General features: G+C 55.1%; 6 protein-coding genes across 7 annotated transcripts; 2 read left to right on the top strand and 4 right to left on the bottom strand.

Annotated features, from left to right (window-relative positions):
* Positions 1-8: 8 nt before the first annotated feature.
* Positions 9-4059, bottom strand: H310_08710 (hypothetical protein). The gene is made up of 5 exons (XM_008874564.1): positions 3243-4059; positions 2687-3191; positions 896-2606; positions 299-822; positions 9-243 (listed from the first exon to the last, which is right to left on the bottom strand). Exons 1-5 carry the CDS (start codon positions 4033-4035, stop codon positions 39-41), a joined length of 3738 nt encoding a protein of 1245 aa, XP_008872786.1. The 5' UTR covers positions 4036-4059; the 3' UTR covers positions 9-38.
* A 3768-nt stretch (positions 4060-7827) lies between these two features.
* Positions 7828-8406, bottom strand: H310_08709 (hypothetical protein; the record flags this gene model as incomplete). Its single annotated transcript, XM_008874563.1, has 1 exon — positions 7828-8406. The coding sequence occupies one exon, from the start codon at positions 8404-8406 to the stop codon at positions 7828-7830; it is 579 nt and encodes a 192-aa protein (XP_008872785.1).
* Positions 8407-9846: 1440 nt separating this feature from the next.
* Positions 9847-12732, bottom strand: H310_08708 (hypothetical protein). The gene is made up of 5 exons (XM_008874562.1): positions 12105-12732; positions 11771-12058; positions 11553-11718; positions 11311-11498; positions 9847-11147 (listed from the first exon to the last, which is right to left on the bottom strand). The coding sequence occupies exons 1-5, from the start codon at positions 12693-12695 to the stop codon at positions 10002-10004; spliced, it is 2379 nt and encodes a 792-aa protein (XP_008872784.1). The 5' UTR covers positions 12696-12732; the 3' UTR covers positions 9847-10001.
* A 2837-nt stretch (positions 12733-15569) lies between these two features.
* On the top strand, positions 15570-16535 carry H310_08707 (hypothetical protein). Its single transcript, XM_008874561.1, has 2 exons — positions 15570-16055; positions 16106-16535. Exons 1-2 carry the CDS (start codon positions 15727-15729, stop codon positions 16428-16430), a joined length of 654 nt encoding a protein of 217 aa, XP_008872783.1. The 5' UTR covers positions 15570-15726; the 3' UTR covers positions 16431-16535.
* Positions 16514-17767, bottom strand: H310_08706 (the record flags this gene model as incomplete). Of its 2 annotated transcripts, XM_008874560.1 has the most annotated exons (3): positions 16514-17375; positions 17454-17563; positions 17614-17767. In XM_008874560.1, the coding sequence occupies 3 exons, from the start codon at positions 17765-17767 to the stop codon at positions 16896-16898; spliced, it is 744 nt and encodes a 247-aa protein (XP_008872782.1). In that variant the 3' UTR covers positions 16514-16895. The 2 variants fall into 2 exon arrangements, with proteins under 2 accessions (XP_008872782.1, XP_008872781.1); XM_008874559.1 differs by having other exon boundaries at positions 16514-17563.
* A 696-nt stretch (positions 17768-18463) lies between these two features.
* On the top strand, positions 18464-19442 carry H310_08705 (hypothetical protein; the record flags this gene model as incomplete). The annotated part of the gene is made up of 1 exon (XM_008874558.1): positions 18464-19442. One exon carries the CDS (start codon positions 18464-18466, stop codon positions 19340-19342), a length of 879 nt encoding a protein of 292 aa, XP_008872780.1. The 3' UTR covers positions 19343-19442.
* Positions 19443-19706: the final 264 nt, after the last annotated feature.

The following is a 19706-nucleotide window of genomic DNA, read 5'->3' as shown; positions in this document are numbered from 1 at the left end:
CACTATCGTCGCGCGCCAACCCAGCCAGCTCAGACATGTTATGGAGCAATACGAATGCAAAGCTGGTTCGGGACGTGAAGAGACGGGTCGTGGGCGGCCGGGTGGGTATGTGTCGGCGGCATAAGCACCAACGCCTTGGTGGACGGAACAGGCCCCTGCACCGCAGTGTCCTTCCCCCCGGAGATGTTAGGAACGGTCGTGGAAAGGTCTGGGTTGGATGCTTTCTGTGGCGCGCCAAACATTCTACCAAGTCGTATGAACACTCCCCCCGTGAAGAATGAGCACTCGGTCAGGCTACCTGAACTTGGCGTTCGTTCGTTTGTGTTGAAACGTGAACCCACAGCGCAGGATGCACTTGACGGTCTGGACGGCGCTGTTGCGATCCATGTCTTTCTCCTCCGCGGTCAGATACACGTACGGCACGAGCCCGTCGTGCTCCTTGGTCGCGTCGTTGCGCTTGGGGCCGTATACCCACCCTTCCTCCATCCGCTTTTTCGCCCACAGGTCGTGTGAGTTTTCCGCGAGCAGTTCAACAAGCGACTGGAGCTCCCCCGACAAGTGAACGTCGGCTGTCGCGATCGGTTTGGGAGTGTACGTGTCGCCGGGGGGCGCGGGCATGCCGAATTCAACGTCCCATACTTGGGTCGTCGTCCCCGCGTCGTTGCAAGGGACTGCCGTGCCAGCGGCGGCGGCCGTGGGATGCTGAGACGACGAGCCCTTTGGATGAATCACGTAGCCCAGCGCCTGAATGACTTTGAGTGTTTCGATGGACGATTCTCGGTCAAACTGCTTGGCGTGGTCCGTGAGTTGATTGTATGCGAGCTACACGCAAAGGTAGTCGCGTGAGGTTGGACAAGGGGATGCACATGGGGGACGGAAAAAGATAGCTCGTTACCAAGTCGGGATGGAGTTTCTTGTCGTTATCGCGATGGGGGCCCCACTTCCACCCTTGGGCAATGCGGCTCTCTGACCACACTTCGTGGGCATTCTGCGCGAGGAATTCCGACAGCCTGGCGATGCTGTTGGGGAGCCGGATCGTGGCCGTGTCGGTCGGCGACGGGACGTACTTGTACCCGACAAGTTCCCGCTTGTCCAGAGGCAGGAGCGCTTTTGGGAAGCGTTCGACAAACGCAATTGCTTCGTGCAGCACGCACGTTTCCAAGTCGTGGCTGGGGATTCGCACCGCGCCTTGCCGCGCTTTCTTTGCCAGGAACAGTCGGAACTGCCGCACGAGTTCGTCAAATCGGCACGACAAACTCTCGTCTTTGGTCATGTGCGCCCGCAACAGCATGGCGAGGTCGTCGTCCGAGATGAGCCGCTTCCGCTTGGCCACGAGCGGCGACGACGATGTGCATCGGAGGCGCCACCACGACGACTTGAACACAGAGGCCACGACGCGCCACAGCCTTGCCACCAGATATTTCACCCACACACGCCTCGATACAACACACGACTCGTGGCCCGCCAGGATGATCTCCCCTTGGTACCTCACGCGGCAGCACTTGATGTGGTTGCCACTGCCAAGTGTCGGATGCACGTGATGCAATCCAAAGTGCGCCCGCGACGGTGGACGTCGTTCGTTTGGATCCATGTCATCCGTGTCGTTGGCATCGTGTGTCAAGTACAGTTCCTGTGGCCCGAGGACTTCAAGGCAAATCCGGTCGCAGGTGAGGGACCCGTCATCGAGATCGAGCACCATGCCTGGCTCAAGCTGGTCGATCATGGTGGCGGCGACGGCCGACTTGGAATGGAGCGGTACATAGGTGACGGGGAATTTCGTGTAATTGAGATGCCGCGTGGGGCGGGCCTTGGGGGGGAGGCCAGGGTGGATGCCGACGCTGGCGAGGCGTGGGTTGCCGTCGGACGGGCGGTCAAACGGTCGAGGAAACCATCGAATGCACGTTCGCACGACCAAGATCGCCATGCGAAAGTTTGTCCGCAGCCGCGCGCGCTCGGCCATCAAGTACGCATAGTCGACGACGAGGACGCACGAGTTGCCGACGACGGGCACTGGTTCCGTGCGGCTAAACTTGACGCGCCATCGCAGATCTCGTACAAACGACACGACCTGCTTGAACACGTCGTACTCGACGACCTGGTCGTCGTCCGTCGTGGCATGGAGCAGCATCTTCTTCTTCGCGTCCGTCTCGCGCTTCGCCGCTTGCGCGAGCGTGTAGTACTCGCTCAAGATCGCGACAAACATGTTGACCACGATCAGGAACACCAGAATCATGAACGAAAAGAAAAACAGGCCCGACATGGCCGGGTTTGCAGCCGACAGCGACGCATAGTTGAAATCGCCCAGCAGCATTTGAAAGCACGCCGTCAAGCTGTCCGACAGGCTCCGGTAGTCGGGCGAGTGCGTGCCAAAGAGGAGGAAGCCCATGATCGCGTACCCAAAAAACACAAACATAAAGATAAAGACAAACGCAACCAGGTCCTTGGCCGCCAGTCGAAGCGTCTCCCACAGCATGTTGAGCCGTGTGTTGAGCCGGAGGTACTTGAACACGATCGCGGCACTCACAAGCGCCAGAGTCGCCCCCACATTGTGAATTGTGTCCACAAGGTCGGCCAACGACGTGAGCTCGACAAAGCAGTCGCGACCACTACTCGACACAAGATGACGACCACGAAACAGACCCAAGCGAATGCTAGCCATTCGTTTGGGGATGTCATATCCGTGTACCTCGTCGGCGCTGTACACGACGTGTCCTGCACCATGCGTTGGAGCGTGGGAACGATGTGGTGGCACTCCACAACGTACAAGAACCAGGCCACGACGAGGCCGTAGAGGCACCCGATCTGGATCACTTCAAAATAGTTCCACACGGACTTGGAGTACGACCGCACGCCGCCGTCGCCGATCGATTGCACTTCGCGGTAGCTGAAGCCGAGCGTGACGACGGCCAGAAACACCATGAGCAAACTCTGCGTGTCGAGCGCGAGCGCGTCGATCGAGTGGATGTCTCGGAGCTCAAAGCTGCTGACTCGGTACGACATCTGCACCCGGTCCGTCGCGCTGATTTCAAACAGCGCATGGAGCTGGCTCACGACGTCCGTGCTCGGGTTGTACAACACCCACGTCGCAGCTATATATCGCGTGCTGGGGAGGACGACTGTCTCGGCCATGGCGTCGACCATGGCGACGCCGACCGCCGCGTCGTCTCGCGGCAAGTACACCGTGTAGCCCCCTACAACGTCATTCCCGTCACCAACATGAAGCATGCAGGCCGCTTTCGTACCCGTTCCATAGTCCATGCGAAAGTTCCACAAATTCGGTGTGTATTGGAGCGACCGGCGCAGCGGGCGCAGTCCCGTTTCATATGCAAAGGGGTGGCCAAACCCGTCGTCGCCGTACGGGGCTGTGTCTTGGCTGCCGTGTTCAAACGCGGGGTAGCACGTTTGCGCTGGGAAGAGCGCCACGAGCGCCGTGACGGTGCGACATGGCCGCCCTTGCACGCGGCTGAAGCGGACCTGCACGCTCGACACACGAAAGCTGTTGCGCTGGGTCGTGTTGTAGTAGCCGGGAACGAGAACCCCCTGGAACCAGTCCCAAATGTCGTCCACGTTGTTCACGTCGTGGATCGTCTTGGGGGACATTTGGTTGGGGAATTGCTGCGAAAAGTAGACCTGGTCGAGGCCGTCGTTGTGCTCGAACGGGACTTGAACGCGGAGCTCACACACCGTGACGAGCATGATGAAGAGAAAGACCAAGTACACGGCCAGCTCCTTGTAGAACGACGTGCGCTTCTCCTCCTCGAGCGCGTACTGCACGCGCTTGACGTGGATGCGCATGGTCGAGTAGTACGACACCTTGGACGTGAGCCTGCGCGCGTCCGACGTAGCCCCGACGTGGTGGCTGCTCCCAGATCCAGGACGGGATGGCCGCTTGACCATCCGACTCGCACGGTGCGCAAGAGTCGAGGGGTCCGAACAGGTGGGCGACCGCGGGCGGAGAAACGTCGCTCGGGGGATCGTCGTCATCGCTTCGGGATGGGTCCGGACACTCATGTCAAGCGTGGAAAGGCCTGGCATTTTCAGCCCCCCCAAAGACCAACCCTTGGAATCGACAAACGGCTATCTTTAGCGTGGCATATCGTTTTCACACTCTCGAAACATTGCGTGCGTCGTGCTACCGCCAGGGGTGCAAAATTTGTGCATCGCGCAAACGACCCCCCCTCCAACTACTGAATCGACCCTCCCCCCAGCTTCCCCATGGGTAAGAAAACCTGTCAGCCACTTCAAGACAGGACGTGGCGGTCTCTTTGTGTCAAGGGCTCATGGCCTTCTAAATCCAGAACGAAGTGCACTTCAAAGGCCATGGCGATGGGCGCTTGTGCCGGCCAGAGCGTGTTTCTTTCGTGTGTGGTGTGTGGGGATGTTGCTCATACCGACTTGATCCGCTTCGACGCAGTGGCGGAATTGCGACGGAGGGGGAAGGGGTCATTCTCCCAGTGCTGAGGTCTTGTGGCCCGTACACCATCTCGACCAGCGTAGACGGAGCGAGGGCACGCGTTCAAGCCATCGATAGAGGAATTGGAGCGAGAAGGGATCGTGGCTGTTCAAGCACTCAACGAGCAGAAGATGATGATACTGTCCGTGATGAGACTATCCAAGTCTACAACAAAACGTACTACTGCCATCGTCTGCCATGAGCCACTTGTGGGCGTGCGCAGTCTGGTCGCATCTTTGAACCAGGCAGAGGACGTTGCCAGAGGTGGCGCCATGCTTGTAACACGGCATGCCAAGTCGGGCGTTGACGACGCATCCGCCACGGCGGAAACAAAGTTGCCGTGCGTGCAGCGTCGACGGAACAAGACGCAGGCGTTTATGGTACGAGCATTGAGGCGGTATTGAGGAGGGCGGCAGTGGGGCATCCGTTCCTGTAGCAAGTTCCCATCCTCACTAGTGCTGCTGCGACGGATTCGTGGACATGGAACGTGCTTTTCTCCAAACGAATTTGCCAAGTCCCTGGCTTCGGGTGGAAATCGTCCCGCTGTCGTGATATTGCGCTCCGATTCGAATCCGACCGGCCAAGTCGATCGAACGCTATGCCACCGACAGCAGAACGAAGGCTACAGATGCGGACCGTCTACCTCCTGACAGAGACGAGAACTCAAGTCATCGCCGGTTTTGACGTGGATTCGGCCGACCCAGCCGAGGTGTCGGCACAATACGTTCGTAGGGAAGTCCTGTCATCGTTCTAGCAGCGCATGAACGGTCTGCAACGGCGTCCCTTGCCATTGTGTTGTATCACGCAGCATCGCCCTCGTTCTGGTGCATGTTGGCATCTCGGACGTCAAAGGGTCGAATCGTCGTTCAGCGCTTTGGCAACTTCGGTGGCGACGCGGATCGTGTGTGCAATGCGCACACTGGCAGCGCGCCGACCCGACGGAGCGGTGTCGCTGTTGTGTGTACTACCTCTGTCAGCGAGACGTGCACTCATATCGAACGCCCCGTTCTCACGGGAGTAGTCATCTGATCAAAGCAACGATGCATGCTCGCACCCTGCAGACGACGATACAGCTCGTCTGTTCGATGGATACGCGGTTCGTCATGTGCTGTTCTTTCCTTGATCGTTTGGTACCTGACGATTGCGTCGGTCGCGATTTGTGTCGCCACAACGTCATGGACCGATCAGCCAAGGTCGAGACCACCCTCTGTCAACGTGAGAAGGGGAGATCGCCAGAGCAGGGAAGGAGTTGGCGCAGAGTGAACGGAAGCAGTTGTGGCCCAGGTGCATCCCATACCCTTGCTTCATCGTTTGGTGGGGGGGGGTTGATTTGCTTTGGGTAACGAGACGTTTTTGGCGTTCCAAGTCGAGCTGCAAGTTCCAAACGAGACGTTTCGACGATGCATATGGCGACATGTTATCGTCTCCGCCCGGTCCGCTGCAGTTGCGACTTAACCAAAGACATACGAATTCGCTGGCCCCGCCTCCTGCAACGCAGGAGTTTATGGCCTAGAACCTGTGGCGTGAAAGGTCGCCTGGGGGTTGCCACCATTCTCTTTTGACGCTGCAAAGTATGGTTACCAGCATGCACATTTGTTCACCCTTTCAACGCATGCTCGTCCAAGGGCACGAGTTAAACCAGGATAGAGCGAACGTCGTTCATCTTTGGGGAAGTGGGCGGCGAAGGTGGTCGATGTCTGGAACGAGCGGGCTCCATCGTCCATTATATTTGAATCTCAAACATCCAAAGGCCGGGACCGGTCATGTCGAAAAGTTCTTGCTTTGCCAACGTCACTTCTGGCGGATCTTCTTTGTCATCCACCAGACCCATCGTGGGCACTTCAACTCGTCGCGGTCGAGAATCGACGGCCCCCTCGACCGTCGCCACGTCCGTTGGTGTCGCCACTGGACAATCGCGCGTGGGCTGTGCCTCGCTTCCTGCGTCTCCTTCACCCTGAAACACGTGCCAATGCCGCTGGCAATACCCTCCTTGCCGTGCATGCGATGAACACCGGGCTTGGCTGCACGTCCGGAACCCGCCATGGCTGACGCACTTGCCTTTCGACTGGGCAAATCGCGAGCATCCCTCAACGTTACACAGCGATTTCTTTCCTACTTTGCACGGCAGACCCGATGCACACGTCGCATGGCCACACGATGCGGGGATAACACCTGAGTGGACAAGCCAAAGAAGTGTCAGTGATCGCGACAAAACAACGCTTCTTATACGTGCATACCTCCCGCTGTGAGAGGAGGACCCTTGGCCGCATGGACGGTTCCCTGTGCGGCCGACAGCATTTTGCCTTGAGTGCTGTTCAAAACACGAGCGTGGGTGCGTGGTTTGGCGGCGGTTGGACGAGGAGCGGTTTCATGAAACCGTTACAAAGTGAAACCGATTGCGAGAACCGCACGTTGTGATTTGTCAACAATGTCGTCGTCGCGTTTTGGGCCAGCGCGGATGAGCCACTTCGAAAGCCACGGCGTTGCGGAAGTAAAAGATCGCGACGTGTATCTCTGGATGGCGCGATGGCGTGTCGAAGGACGATGGCGAGACTGGCAGTCATTCGTCAGGCTTGGCAAGTTGAATCGTGGGAACGCGCTCGGATGCAGTGCGAAATATGACGCGGAGTACGCTGTGTCGTCCGTCAGACCACCCGGTTCTGTCGAGAACTTCAGCACTGCCCTGTCCCTCATAATGGTCTTGCAACGGAAGGAGGTGTTTTTGTGCCTTCTACAGTCGTTTTCGTCAGGCAACAAGTCAGTTGCAGTAAAGAGCGACGTCACATTGTTGTCATGTCGTGCTCGCATTATGCCCAGTTGGCCTTTCCTGGCGAATGGGCTTCTCCCACCTGCCGCTAGTTCCTTCCTCGTCTTTCAACCTCCATCCCATTCGTGCCTCCGTCTGCTTCCTGTCCCTCCAACTTCATCGACAAGATCACAGAGCTACGTACGGACGACGAAATGTTACAGAGGTCGGTCGTGTGCCCGTCAGTTGCTCACATATGAATCACGCTCGATACTGGGATGGATGGACAGGGTTTCGTTGCCGACAGGAACAAGCCGCCGCAGACGTTGCCATGCCAGTTCGGCGTACCAAATGCACGCTCGTGTTGCATGGAATGGCCTTCTTGGCTCCAAAGTCGTCTGCATTGTCGGTGGACATCTCGACGTTTCCACTGCATGTAGCAACGACTCGTGACATGGTGGCCATTCGTGGCGAAGTGCCATTCTCATCTCGATGCGCCAACCCCATCGACTGGTGGTCTCAGAGACAGCGGAACGGTTGCGCCTGTGCCATGGATATCCTCGGCGCTCGAATGGCCAAGCTCTGCACACAATCGAAGGCTTGTATAAATAAGTTTAAACGAAATCGGCTACGGAAACGTGGCAGGCGAGACCGTGTCCAGCATGAGGTACGCGTCCAAGTCGAAGGCACACCCGTCGAGTAGGGCCAGGTCAAACTCTTCCATGAACGCATCGCAGGCGGCGGCAATTTCGATTTCCGTCGGTTTGACGTGATGGACTGGATCGAATGGATCGAAATCCTTTGGCCGGGAGGGCGTGGGGGAGACTGCATGTGGAGCATGGCGCATGCAGAACCCTCGCCGTCTGGCGTGGGTTTGGCACCCGTCAACGATGCACCGTCGGCCACCTCCATGGGACACACAGAGTCGTCGGGCGTGCGCAATCTTGGTGCATCCGTCCACACAGCACGTTTGTTTGATGGAGGCCGCACCGTGCTTGCAGCATCGAGAGCCATTTCGAGCGTTGCTCGTGCACCCGGCATACGAGCACAGGCGCTTGCCTCCGTGGCGTACGCACAAGTGGCGAGCGTACACTTGGTTCGTGCACGCGTCGACGCTACACTGCTGGCGGTGCTTGTGCGTGGTGCACTTGGACGAGGCGGGCATGGCCGGGACGCTGCACCCGTTGAACGTACACAGCGACGACATGCAAGTTGAGCGCAAGTTCAAGAATGCCGTGGCCATGGCAAACGTGGCAACTCCATGCCGCACCCCCCTGTCAAGACAACTTATCTTGGTCTGCCGGATGTACCATGTGGCGACGCCACCTGCCACTGTGGGTGCCACCACATCGGTTCCTTGTTTCGGTGCGCCCACCGTGAACAAGCCCCGCGGCATGTCCGTGCCACGTCCCAACCGGTGACCACGGCGAGTAGAGGCATCCTCGCCGCGCCGAGCTCTGGGCCGTTGCCGAGTGACAACGGCGCCACGACAAACAGGAACGACTGCTTGGAATCGATGGTGCGCCCGTGGCTCGCACACCAGCCGCGGCAATTCGAATGAACCTACTACAATACATATAATTAATTTTATACATTACAAACTCCGCCCGGAGCGGGGACACCCACCCACTTCATGTTCGCACCGATTCTCGGCTGCATTCACACGTCTTGCCTCCGCGACGGACTCCGCGTCAGCCGGGGACGCGTTCCCGTTGCTGGCGAACTGGGTGACAAACTCGTTCGACCGTGTCGAATCGTACGACGCCCTGTCCAACGCGGCGTGCAGCACAACGCATGTATCGTACAGTTGGCTAGCAAGGGCCACAGCACGTGCCTGCCGGACGGGAGAGCAGTTCTTTCGTTGGGGAGTGTCCAGGCACCGGCATGGGGGATCATCTGGCTCGTGCCACCCACGTCGCCGCAACTTCGCCACACAACACCGTGGTAGCCATGACCATGCCAACATTTGGATGCGTATTCCCGACATGTTATGCTCGCTGCGCGCGCACATCGTGGCGTCGAAACTCCTTGCTTGGTTTGAAATCGTGCGACCGTCGCATCGAATCGTACGAGGTGGTATGCCACCATACCATCAACCTTGGCATGCTGTTGGCAGAAATGTCTTCAACGCTCGCGCGACCGCATCTCGCGTACACAACGCATGCAGCAGGCATCCGTGCTCATGCGCAGTGTGCTCCACCTTCCTCTGCCAACTGGCAGCGTCCTGCTTCGTGGTGGGCACAACGATCAAGTCGACCTCCCCCCCGGCCGGCGCAAGAGTGTACCACCCGCGGACAAGGACTCTTAGAAAATCTTTTACTTCTTTTCCATTTTTTGTTCAAAAAAATCATGAAATGTCGCACTTCCAACGATGAGTTGTTGTAAGTCACACGGCAGCCTGACGAGACTCTGTACGCGCGCGCCACAACAACTAAGCTCGGGTCGCCGAGCCAGTCGCGCCATCTGAGTCGCTGAATGACGTCGCGGTGTCCATCAGTGCTTCGTTCCTATCCATGGAAGGGGCCGCTCTCGGGCATGTCCGGGCTGGTGCGAATTCCTCGAGGCGGGTAGACGGGTTGCTGGACTCGGCGTCCAGGACATGCGGCGAGGCCATGGACACTGCAGGTGCAGTGCTGCTGCTTCACGAGGACGTGCCAAACGAGTGCCACAAGCCCCCAGAGGCATCCATGTCTTGAGGCGAGTCATGCCATTATGTTTCACAATCTACCTACATCGTCCGAGACGCCGTTTGCAGTGGGAAACGCACACACGTCGACACATGAAGCAGAGGTCGGTCGCTGCCTAAATGTGGAACCCCTTCAAGTCACCCCCTTGGGCCGATCCGTGCGCGTTGTCGAGGGTGGTCTGGGGATGATCCTCGACGCACGTCGCGAGCTCACTGTAGTCGGGCTTGATCGGGCCACTGGCAGTCAACGCTGGCTGGATGAACGCGCTCGACAGGTTTGAAAACTCTTGCGACGCTCGCTGCTTGTCCAAGCGCGCGCACGAAAAGAGCGGAAGGTTTTTGGCCGACCGGGGGAATACTCCTTCAATGTACAAGTAGTACACGGCCGACAGGAACGGCAGGACTGTGGCGGCCACGATCGGGCCAGGGGCAACCTTGAGCGAGATCATGCCGAGAAACGTGACTTGGGCCAAAAGCAGCGCGCCCACGAGAAATGTGTGGAGCTGGGGCCAGTACACGCCGGTCGAGTGCGGCGACGGGTCGTACACGTATAGCACTTGGCGACGAAACACGAGCTCGGCCACGACAAAGTACATCAACGCAAAGTAGTTGAGCAGTGGCGCGATCGCACAAAAGGTTACGACGAGCAGCAGCGCCAAGAAATAATCGGGCAGCGCGCCGCCCGTGTCGAAATCGCCAGGGATGGTCGCTGGTTGCAGCCCAAACCACGGGGACCGGCGCTCGCGGGCCGTCACTTTCGGGGCAAACAGTTTGTACACGAGGCCGAGAATCTGCGGCATCACGCGGAGGAGTTCCAAGTCTAGGTCGACGCCAATCTTCACGATGAGGTACGTCATAAACATGGTCGCTTGAGCCGGAATCGACGACCCAAGCATCTTGATGAGGAGCTGCGGTTGGTCTAGGACTTTCGCCAACGACTCAATGAGGGACCCGGCGATCACCGACACGAAGAAAATCTGAAACGTTTGAAAGTAAATGAGCTTGGCAAAGGTCGACCCCTTGACCTGGGCGCCACTCGGGTGGCCTTCGCGCTTGCTCAGGTACGTCATGATCATGGGCGCGAGCGCCGTCATGATAGCGAGCCCCAACGGACTGATTTGCTTGAATACTTGAATCATCCACGGGTAGTCTTGGAAGAACTGGGTCAAATTCAGCTTTACTTGGAGGTTGTCGACCGTCGAAAACGCCACGACCGCCGCGGTCGGAATCGTCCAAAACAAAATCACCGCCGTCGAAATGGCCTAGACCAAACAGGTTTAGTGAGGGCGCATCAAAGCAGGTCCATGCAGCTAGACATCGACAACATCGCCGCCTTCCACACAGACCAGTTCGGCAACGCGGGACTCGACAACTCGATTCGAAACGCCCACCAACCACACAATTGTATCGCGGACGTGTTCGTACCGTGGAAATCAAGCGCCACGAGTCCTTTTCTTGTTTGGACCGACCAATGTTCTCCCACACAATGTCGTCGGGCTGCGGCGCCGCGACGATTTCCATTTCCATTGGGTTCTCCGTCTGCAAGATTTGCTGTGCCGTTTGCGCCGTTTGAAGCGACGTGAAGCTGACAAAAGCCGAGCTGCGGGTGATGCCTAGCCATCCATCTCGGTCACCGCCACGCCGATTCCTCACATGCGATCGTATACCATTTTTAATATGGCGATGCAAGTCGTCCGGGAGCCCCACCACGCCGCCCATCGCAACGCCGACGGTCGCCGCGGATGCGAACGCTGCCGCTTCGACGCCCGTGGCAACGCACTCGGCTTCCAATTCTTGCTGCTTCTTGATGAGGTAGTCGTTCTTGTCCATGACCTAGGCACGCCGATGGAGAGGTTGACACCCGACCCCGGTGGCGGCATGATACCTTTTTGTTTAATTTCGCGAGTTTTTCCGTGAAATAATCAATCGCGTCGTATTCTTTTTGCAGTTCCTTCTTGGGGCGGTACGTTGGGCGCGTGCCAGTCTGCGCCGACACGGCCATCGCATGCTCCAGCGAATTGCGCGTTTTTTCGCGCTTCGCGACAGATTTTTCCAGGTCCGCACACTCAATCGCGACGGTGACACCCTGCACGTCTTGAGGAAACAAGTAATCCATGTAGTACTTGAGTGTGTGGGGTGTGCGCAAGCTCAGGGGTAAGTCATTGATGAGCACCTACAACGCCGTGAGGTCGAAGAATGCCGGGAAGGGATGGACGCACAGTGTACTGTTGTAGGTCATCGCGGCTGAGGAATTCGTGCCGGCGCTTCACATAGTACTGATACTCGGCGCGAAACAAGTACATGGCATAGAAACTCATCAAGTACATGGCAACCACGGACGCCCACAGCCGCGGCTCGCCGTTGCTCAAGTTCGACATGGTAATACGTTCCAGAGGGTCAATATCCTTTCGTCGGCCCGCTTCTTCATCCGGATTCGTTCCCGTGGCGTAAAGCGGGAAGAGCGCTGCACTCAAACCAATCCCACACAATGCGAGTTTGCGTCCAAGAGCGAGTACGCGCAAAAAGACGAGTGTGTCGAGGCCGCAAAACTCAAACAAAACGTCATCACTCACTGTCCAAGTCGACTTGATCCATCCAAACATGGTCCCCGAGTCCACCGCGACGGACGCCGTTTCGGTGCTTTCGTTGCGACAAGCATAGATGCTCGGCTTGCGCTTTTGCAAGTACAGGAATACGATCCATGCAACCGCGAAGATCGTGAAGTAGATGCTCACGGAAGTCTTGATCGTGAGCGAAGGCTCAACGTCCACCGTCACGTTGGTCTCGACGCCACCATCCATCGCCCCCATCCTCGTTGAGGGATCGCTTGCTTGGTTCTGAAAATGCAACAAGAATTTGTGCAACTTTCACATCCGTACTCACGTATCGAAACGTACGCTTTATACTGACATTTAATACAGTTGTGCACGTATGAGGTACATTCCCTCGACGCAGGAGCTCCTATGTAGAATCCAACCGTTTCATACACATTTGGATATCCGGATACGCGTTTCTGGCAAGGTATATTTTCCCGAAATCCCAAATAACGTTATCTGGATCATATGCTCGTGTGAAGCAGCTCAATCGATTTTTGAAAAAGGCTTCACGCTATAAGGAACCCGAGTGCTCTCGGCGTCGAATATTGATGGTACGAATTCTCTAAATCGACCAACCTCACTCGATTTTTCTCAACATCATGGAAAACTTTGTTTTGACTGGTTAAGAATATTTAGAGGAAATCAAGATAACGTCCAACCGATATTTCGTTTGTGTATACAACATGAAGAAAGTAGAAATGTCCAGATTAAAACAATTTACGACTTGTAAGAAGAATGAAAGTAACTCATTTTATTTGAAGGAGCTCTGGAATACAAGTGGGTCCGGCAGCTATGTTGAAATAGCTAGTGCTTTTCGGACAAAAATAGTTTACTGCCTGTCGCAATGAAGGGTAATCGTTTTATTCTTAAACGTTGTGGTCATATCAGTTAAACCTTACAACATCGACGTTGCACCGACGTTCACCACATGCAAATAGGTAAAACATTCAAATTGTGTTACTACGTAGTGTTTCAACGATACATTGTTTGTCTCAGTACTTGGCATACTTTTTCGGTCTTTAGATGACTTGCAACAAATTACTGTGCAATTAAGTATGAGCTCGAGGTGAATTCATTTCGATCTCGAGCAATACGACTAAGTAACGTGGGGGTGTGATAGGAGACAATCCCCACAGAACCGTCCCGTCACTGGCGAGGGTGCTGGCAACAAACTTCTATACTACTAGTAGTTCTTGATAGAAACCGCCACCACGGAGAACTGACAAGGCTCGGCATTCTCGGTAAGAAGGATACTTTGACCATCGACTCCTCATGAGATGGAAGTAAACTCAACGTGCCTCGTTGCGCATGTGACATGGATGATTTGCGCGACGACATTCACACGGCTAAAGAGCGATGTGTCGAGGGGTATCCGGATGCAACCCCTTATCCGGTATTTTGTGTATGGCCTATACTCTTGCAACTGGGTACAGTCCCCTGAGACATTCGTGATACGTTCAACTTGACCACATCTTGAAGTTTTGACTCCATTCAAAATCCGAAAGCGCCGAAAGGAGCTTTTTGGCAGAGTGTTTCGCCTCGGCGACTTGTGCCTGGGTGGTAGGTTTAACGAAGGCCACCCGCGACAGTGTACAATGGTCGCGAAACTGCGTCCAGTGGCCAGCAAAACCGGGATGTGTTGGGGTGGTAATTGCGGGCGAGCGGAGGCGGATGCATACAAAATCAAAGGTCAACTAGTGTCGTCATGATTCCCATTTTCGAGACGACCGCAAATTCATAACGACATTGCCAGATCTTATATACACCGATTTCTATGTGAGTAGAATTCAAGGCATCGTTTCTTTGCAATCAATTGCATGCATGATATGATGGCGCTTGTCGCCGTGCGTATTGTGTGTCGATGCCATTTGATTGTGCATGCCCCTGGCACAAATCCATTGCATGGTGCACTAAACCTCCAGCCGTCCCGTGGCTTTCGCGCAAGCCTTCAGTGCCCTTGGCCCCGACCATGCCTTGTCAGGGCTCGGCGCTGGTCGCGTGGGCAACTTGGCGTGCGGTACTGACGACACGGATTGCTTCAATATTATCCTGGTAATTCAATGGGCCGACTGGTCGGACCATTGAATACCCGCCAAATTGGCGAGTTCCAGAATGTCCGGATGAGCATGATATCCGGATGATTTATCCGCATTCGCTTGGTTTCCAAACTGCAACTTCGTCGCCGGTGACAACATGTCGTTCGTGGACGCGCTCTTGCTGGATGACGTTTCGGCGATCGATCACTCGTTCTTCATGACGGAAGACCCAAAGGACGTCGTGTCACTGGACGTCATGCCGGATGGGTTGCGCTCAACCACATTGTCGTTGGACGGAAAAAACAACTCATCAGTGGCGACCCTGCCACCTCGGGCGGCGGGAACTAAACGAGGATCGGCCGCGTCGTCGTCAAGCGACAGCGATGCGGGTGGTGGAGGAGAGGAAGTTGACCGGGAGACCGCTCGAAAACGTGCGAAGCGAGAGGCTTACAAGAAACACATTCGAAAGCGCCAGGGCGAACACTTGGAACTCAAGGCACAAGTGCAGCAGCTCGAAGATCAACTGGACTTTCTTACGAAGATGAAAGCAATCGATGCCACGTTTGCGTCAAGCTGGGAAAACATTGCACGCGACCTCGCGTCCCACCGGCAGGAATCGTCTATCGAGAACGAAAAGCTGCGCAAGAAGGTATCCGAACAGAGCGAATTCATCGACACGCTACAGACTCTCCTCGCCAAGAAGCCGCGTCTTGCGGTAGGACCCTGTCACACCGCGTTGCGTTCTTGACACAATCCATAGGTCTTTGAGAACGACGAATGGAAATCTTTAAGGCTCGTTGCTGACAAGTCCGCCCGGCTTCATGGCATCAATGCATTGCTCACACGGCAGCGGCAGCTTCTCACAGGTGCGTCCAGCGTCGCATTGGGTTGTGCATGATGACATTTGAGAGCGACGTTTTCATCGCGTTGTATATTTCCAGATGTTGGCTTTTCTAGAAATATACTTCTCGACGACGAATTTCTTTAACTCGACGCGCCACGGTCGATGCGTGTTGTTCATTTGAAATCACTTTTTCCCTATTTTAAATCTGTAGTTTTCACCCTTGCGGTTTTCGAAACTCATTCGTGTCGGCGTCTTTTAACTCTACCTACTGCTATCCAATGTAGGTGTCTTTCTCCAATGCGGCCTGCTCGACGCAACCGACGACGACCTGCACAAGGTCAACGTGTGCTCCGACATCACAAAGATGCTGATCAGCGAGTCCGTCCGGTGCGTGACAATGGAGGTGCCGTATCCATTTCTCGCGGAGGCGGCTTGGAACGTCTCGCTGGGCAAGGAAACGTCGGCCAAGTGGGGCGAAGACTACGAAATCATCGACATGGTTGACGCCAATACAGCTTATCTCAAGTACACCCCGCGGAACGGGGTCGCAAACGCGTCGGGCCCGCTCTCGGCGCGGTATCTGTATCGACGGTACTTTGAACCCAATCGCGTGTGCATTGTGTGGAAGTCAATCCTGGAGGACGAGTGCTACCCCCTCGACGAAAGCGTCATGCGCGTGCATCAAAGCGGATGGTGCGTCATAGTCGACCCGTTTGGCTGTCGTTTCACGCTCGTGCTTGTAGGATCGTGATCGAAGGGGACGCCAAGAACCCCGCGACAACGTCCAAGTTCAAATTGTTTGTCCAGCGGCACTCGCCGTCGCGAGCAGGAAAACTCATTCATTTGACGGACGTGTTCCAGTTCATCATGCCCAACATCAGCCTCGAGAAGCGGACGACCGAATACGTTACGGACTTTATCGTCAACTCGTTTCGGAACGTCGAAGTCGCGTTTGAAAAAGCGATCGACGTCGCGGTCCGGAAACTCACGTACAAGAAGGATTTCATGCTGGCCAACCCCGATCTGTATCCCTCCACGAGTAGGAACCCGATGACGCAGCATGAATAGCCAGCCACATGAAATGACGAGTGCACGGCAACCATCCATTTGTCACCTGAGTTAGTTATTCTCGAAACAGAGGCACACGTGGCTCGGCAGGGACGACGGTCGAAGGCCGTCGTAGGCTTGCTTTGTCCACGCAAAGTACAATAGGAGGACGTGAACTTCGTCGTGGATGTGGTGTCGCAGCTCGCGTTGCTTCGACACCGTGCTCTACGCGTGTAGGTCCCAAACACTTGCAATCCATCCCTCTGTGCAGCTGGAGGGGCATGCAGAGCGTCTTCCATTCGGAGAGAGGCCCTTTTCCCGTGCTTTGGACAGTCTCGTCGGCGACTCCACTTTGCTTGGACGCAAAGGTCCCAGTGGTAGCTCGAACGAGTAATGCGCCGAAGGCCTCTGACATACCGTCGATCCCCGCGTCGAACGTCGACAAGAGCGCACGGATGGTGTATTCTGCAGTTAACGGGCAAGCGGTTAAAGGATCAGTCGGTGGGTTTTCACCCACACGTCGATTTCTTGGCGAAAAACTGCTTCCAAGTACTCTGGCTTGGAAAATTTTTTCATTTTCGCAGTGTTCGACGCGATCTGTTTCGTCAACTGGTTCTCCATGTCACGCCATAGCGCCACTCTCAACTCGGTTGGAGTTGCTGCAATCGAGTTCTCGATCACGCGGCGCCAGTATGAGTACGACGCAACAACGTACGCATCGGCGACATCGTATTGAGCAGATACTGGCATGTGTGGCAGGTGAAGCGCAGGTTCGGTTGCGATCGCATGGGCCAGCGCGACCCGCTTGATCTCGTCCTTCTTCTTGGCGACTCCCGCAGGCACCTTGAGTGAGAAAAAGTGTCGTGCCGCGGTGGGATGGACATGAGCCGGCGCCACGCCAAATGTCGTGAGTGCGCAGTACGATACGAGTCCATTTAGTTGTGCGAGCTGGAACAGTCCCTTCGTCTTAAACTGACCCGGTGAGAACGTCCGGAGAAAGTCCTCGATGCCAACTTCCCACGCAACGGAAGTCGTCGACGTTACCTCGTTGCGCAGCTCTGTGATTTGAGAAGCGATTGCAACGCCAATGTCGAGAATCTGACCATCGCTTTGAAGATGCTTTGTACATATATGTCCACTCGTCTCGACACCACCTGCATCGACAACCTTGTCATGCCAACAGTGCGACGGACAGTGTACGAACCTCGTTCGTTCAATACGACAAAACCAGTGCTATTCGTGTTGATGTCGAGGCCGACGACGCGGATCGGCCGGGGTGGATTCCTCCTTGCGTCCACCACCGTCTGCACCACACGCTCGATGCCGTGCTTGTCCAGCAGCTTCTGAATCAATTTCATGGAATTGCAAGTTGTCTGGTATCCGGACAGCCGTTGCAATTTAAAATGCAATTTCAAAAAGCATTAGAAATGATTCAAGTCGACCAGCATCTTCTCGAGATGGACTCATTTGAAATGGAACCAGCGATGTCGGAGGCGAAGGAATGCCGTCGTCATTTGTCGGCAGGTATACCCTTCATCGCACCGATCGGTTTAGCTTAGCTCGCCTCATAATCGAACGGATCTGACACATAGCGCATGAGCGTGCGTATCACATACCAACGGGCCACATGAGACTGAACAAATTGATTTGAACAACTCCAAAGTAAATAGTTTGATGTATTGAAAGTGAATGAATTATCTGGAAATATCCGGACCGATTTTTGCACAGGCGACGTTAGCTCAATGTCATTTTGTCACTTCTTGATACAACAGAAATACTAGTGCAAATTGGAATCATGTTGCATTGCTCACCCCTGTCGGAAAACGTGCCAGAGGCATTTTTATATTTAGTACCTCTCGATAAATTTTTCATCCACGTGGGAAATTCGACAAAACATCGCTTCCTCTCGTTGAGAAATGATGTACCCAAAAGTACAACGTTCTTGTGCGAAAACTGGAACGAACGCTGTCGACGGGAATATTAAATGAAAACAATTTTCAAATAAACTGACAGGCAGGGAAAGCTTATCCGGACACTGTGTCATTTTGCAAAAAATGACATCAGCGTTGAAATTGGCGACTGGTGCCGATATCCCGACGGTCGCGATTGGCACGTACAGGCTGCGTGGGGACGATGCGCAGCGAGTGGTATACGACGCTATATGCGTCGGATATCGCCATATTGACACAGCGGGGGTGTACCGCAACGAAGAAGCAGTGGGTCGAGCGATTCAACAGGCCATCCTCGACAAGCTTGTGACACGATCCGAGTTGTTCGTGACAACAAAGATATCCCCCAAGCACATGGGATACGCAAAGACCGTCGAAGCAATTCAAATGAGTCTGCAGAACCTGAACCTAGACTACATCGACCTCATGTTGCTGCATTGGCCTGGGACTCAAGGAAAGAGAGCGGACAGCGCCCTGCTTCAACCAAATCGCGTGGGGAGTATGAAGGCGCTGACGGAAGCTTTCCACACAGGAACATTGAAGGCTGTGGGTGTCTCCAACTTTTTGAGAGCTCATTTTGTTGGTCTCGAGCACTTCGACATTCATGTGAACCAAGTGGAGTTTCATCCACTGCAATGGACTCCGCTCATGCGAGACTTGGCGATATATTGCCGCGGTCGAGGAATGGTCATGGCGGCCTATTCAAGTTTGGGCGAAGGGTCTCTTCTGGACGTTGCGACGTATCCAGAGCTCCAACATGTCGCGAGTGACGTGTCCGCTACTGTTGCCCAAGTTCTTCTCGCATGGGGCCATGCTCATGGATGGGTGGTCATTCCCAAGGCAAGCTCCAAAGTTCGCATTCAGGAGAACTGGGACGCAGTCCAGCATGTCGCTCTATCCGACGAACACATGTGCACCATCAACGCCATCGTTGACCGAATCGGGCCGGTCAAGTTCTGCTGGGATTCGTCCACTATTGCATGAGCCCGTCGTCCGATGACGAAAGGACCTGAATGGATTCTTCATGTTTTGTCAATGTTTCAGTAGTTGCGATCTATTGGTTATAAATCAAACACTGTTGGAATATTCATCATTCATTGGTTAATATTTTGAACGAATGCGAGCGAGAAATCTCTGTTGAACCCTGCAATGCCAACGTTGCTGCGACGCGAATGGGCCACCAAAGATTTACGACAACGCGATGAACGACGCCACATACACATTTGAAACTCAGCAACCACCCTAACTAAATGCGTTTCCAAGTGCATGTGTCCCTGCGATGTACATCTTCCTTCAATTGTACGCATACGCCCCGCCTCCTATTTTGTCAACGTCGTCGTAGAAAATA

This window comes from Aphanomyces invadans (assembly GCF_000520115.1).
Source record: "Aphanomyces invadans strain NJM9701 unplaced genomic scaffold supercont1.18, whole genome shotgun sequence".
In the NCBI taxonomy this organism is placed as follows: Eukaryota; Oomycota; class Saprolegniomycetes; order Saprolegniales; family Verrucalvaceae; genus Aphanomyces; species Aphanomyces invadans.
The sequence above is the reverse complement of the archived record's forward strand: the minus strand, read 5'-3'. Positions and strand labels throughout refer to the sequence as shown.

What these genes read in the sequence shown, in the direction of transcription:
- H310_08710 (XM_008874564.1), bottom strand. Translation starts at nt 4,035, where the DNA reads ATGCCAGGCCTTTCCACGCTTGACATGAGTGTCCGGACCCATCCCGAA. An exon ending in TCGCATGGACTATGGAACGG is followed by an intron (nt 3,192 to 3,242) that starts GTACGAAAGCGG and finishes ATGACGTTGTAG; the next exon opens with GGGGCTACACGGTGTACTTG. An exon ending in CGAACGAACGCCAAGTTCAG is followed by an intron (nt 244 to 298) that starts GTAGCCTGACCG and finishes ACGACTTGGTAG; the next exon opens with AATGTTTGGCGCGCCACAGA.
- H310_08708 (XM_008874562.1), bottom strand. Translation starts at nt 12,695, where the DNA reads ATGGGGGCGATGGATGGTGGCGTCGAGACCAACGTGACGGTGGACGTT. An exon ending in ATGACCTACAACAGTACACT is followed by an intron (nt 12,059 to 12,104) that starts GTGCGTCCATCC and finishes ACGGCGTTGTAG; the next exon opens with GTGCTCATCAATGACTTACC. An exon ending in CGTGGCGCTTGATTTCCACG is followed by an intron (nt 11,148 to 11,310) that starts GTACGAACACGT and finishes TGTTTGGTCTAG; the next exon opens with GCCATTTCGACGGCGGTGAT.
- H310_08707 (XM_008874561.1), top strand. Translation starts at nt 15,727, where the DNA reads ATGCTGATCAGCGAGTCCGTCCGGTGCGTGACAATGGAGGTGCCGTAT. An exon ending in CGCGTGCATCAAAGCGGATG is followed by an intron (nt 16,056 to 16,105) that starts GTGCGTCATAGT and finishes TCGTGCTTGTAG; the next exon opens with GATCGTGATCGAAGGGGACG.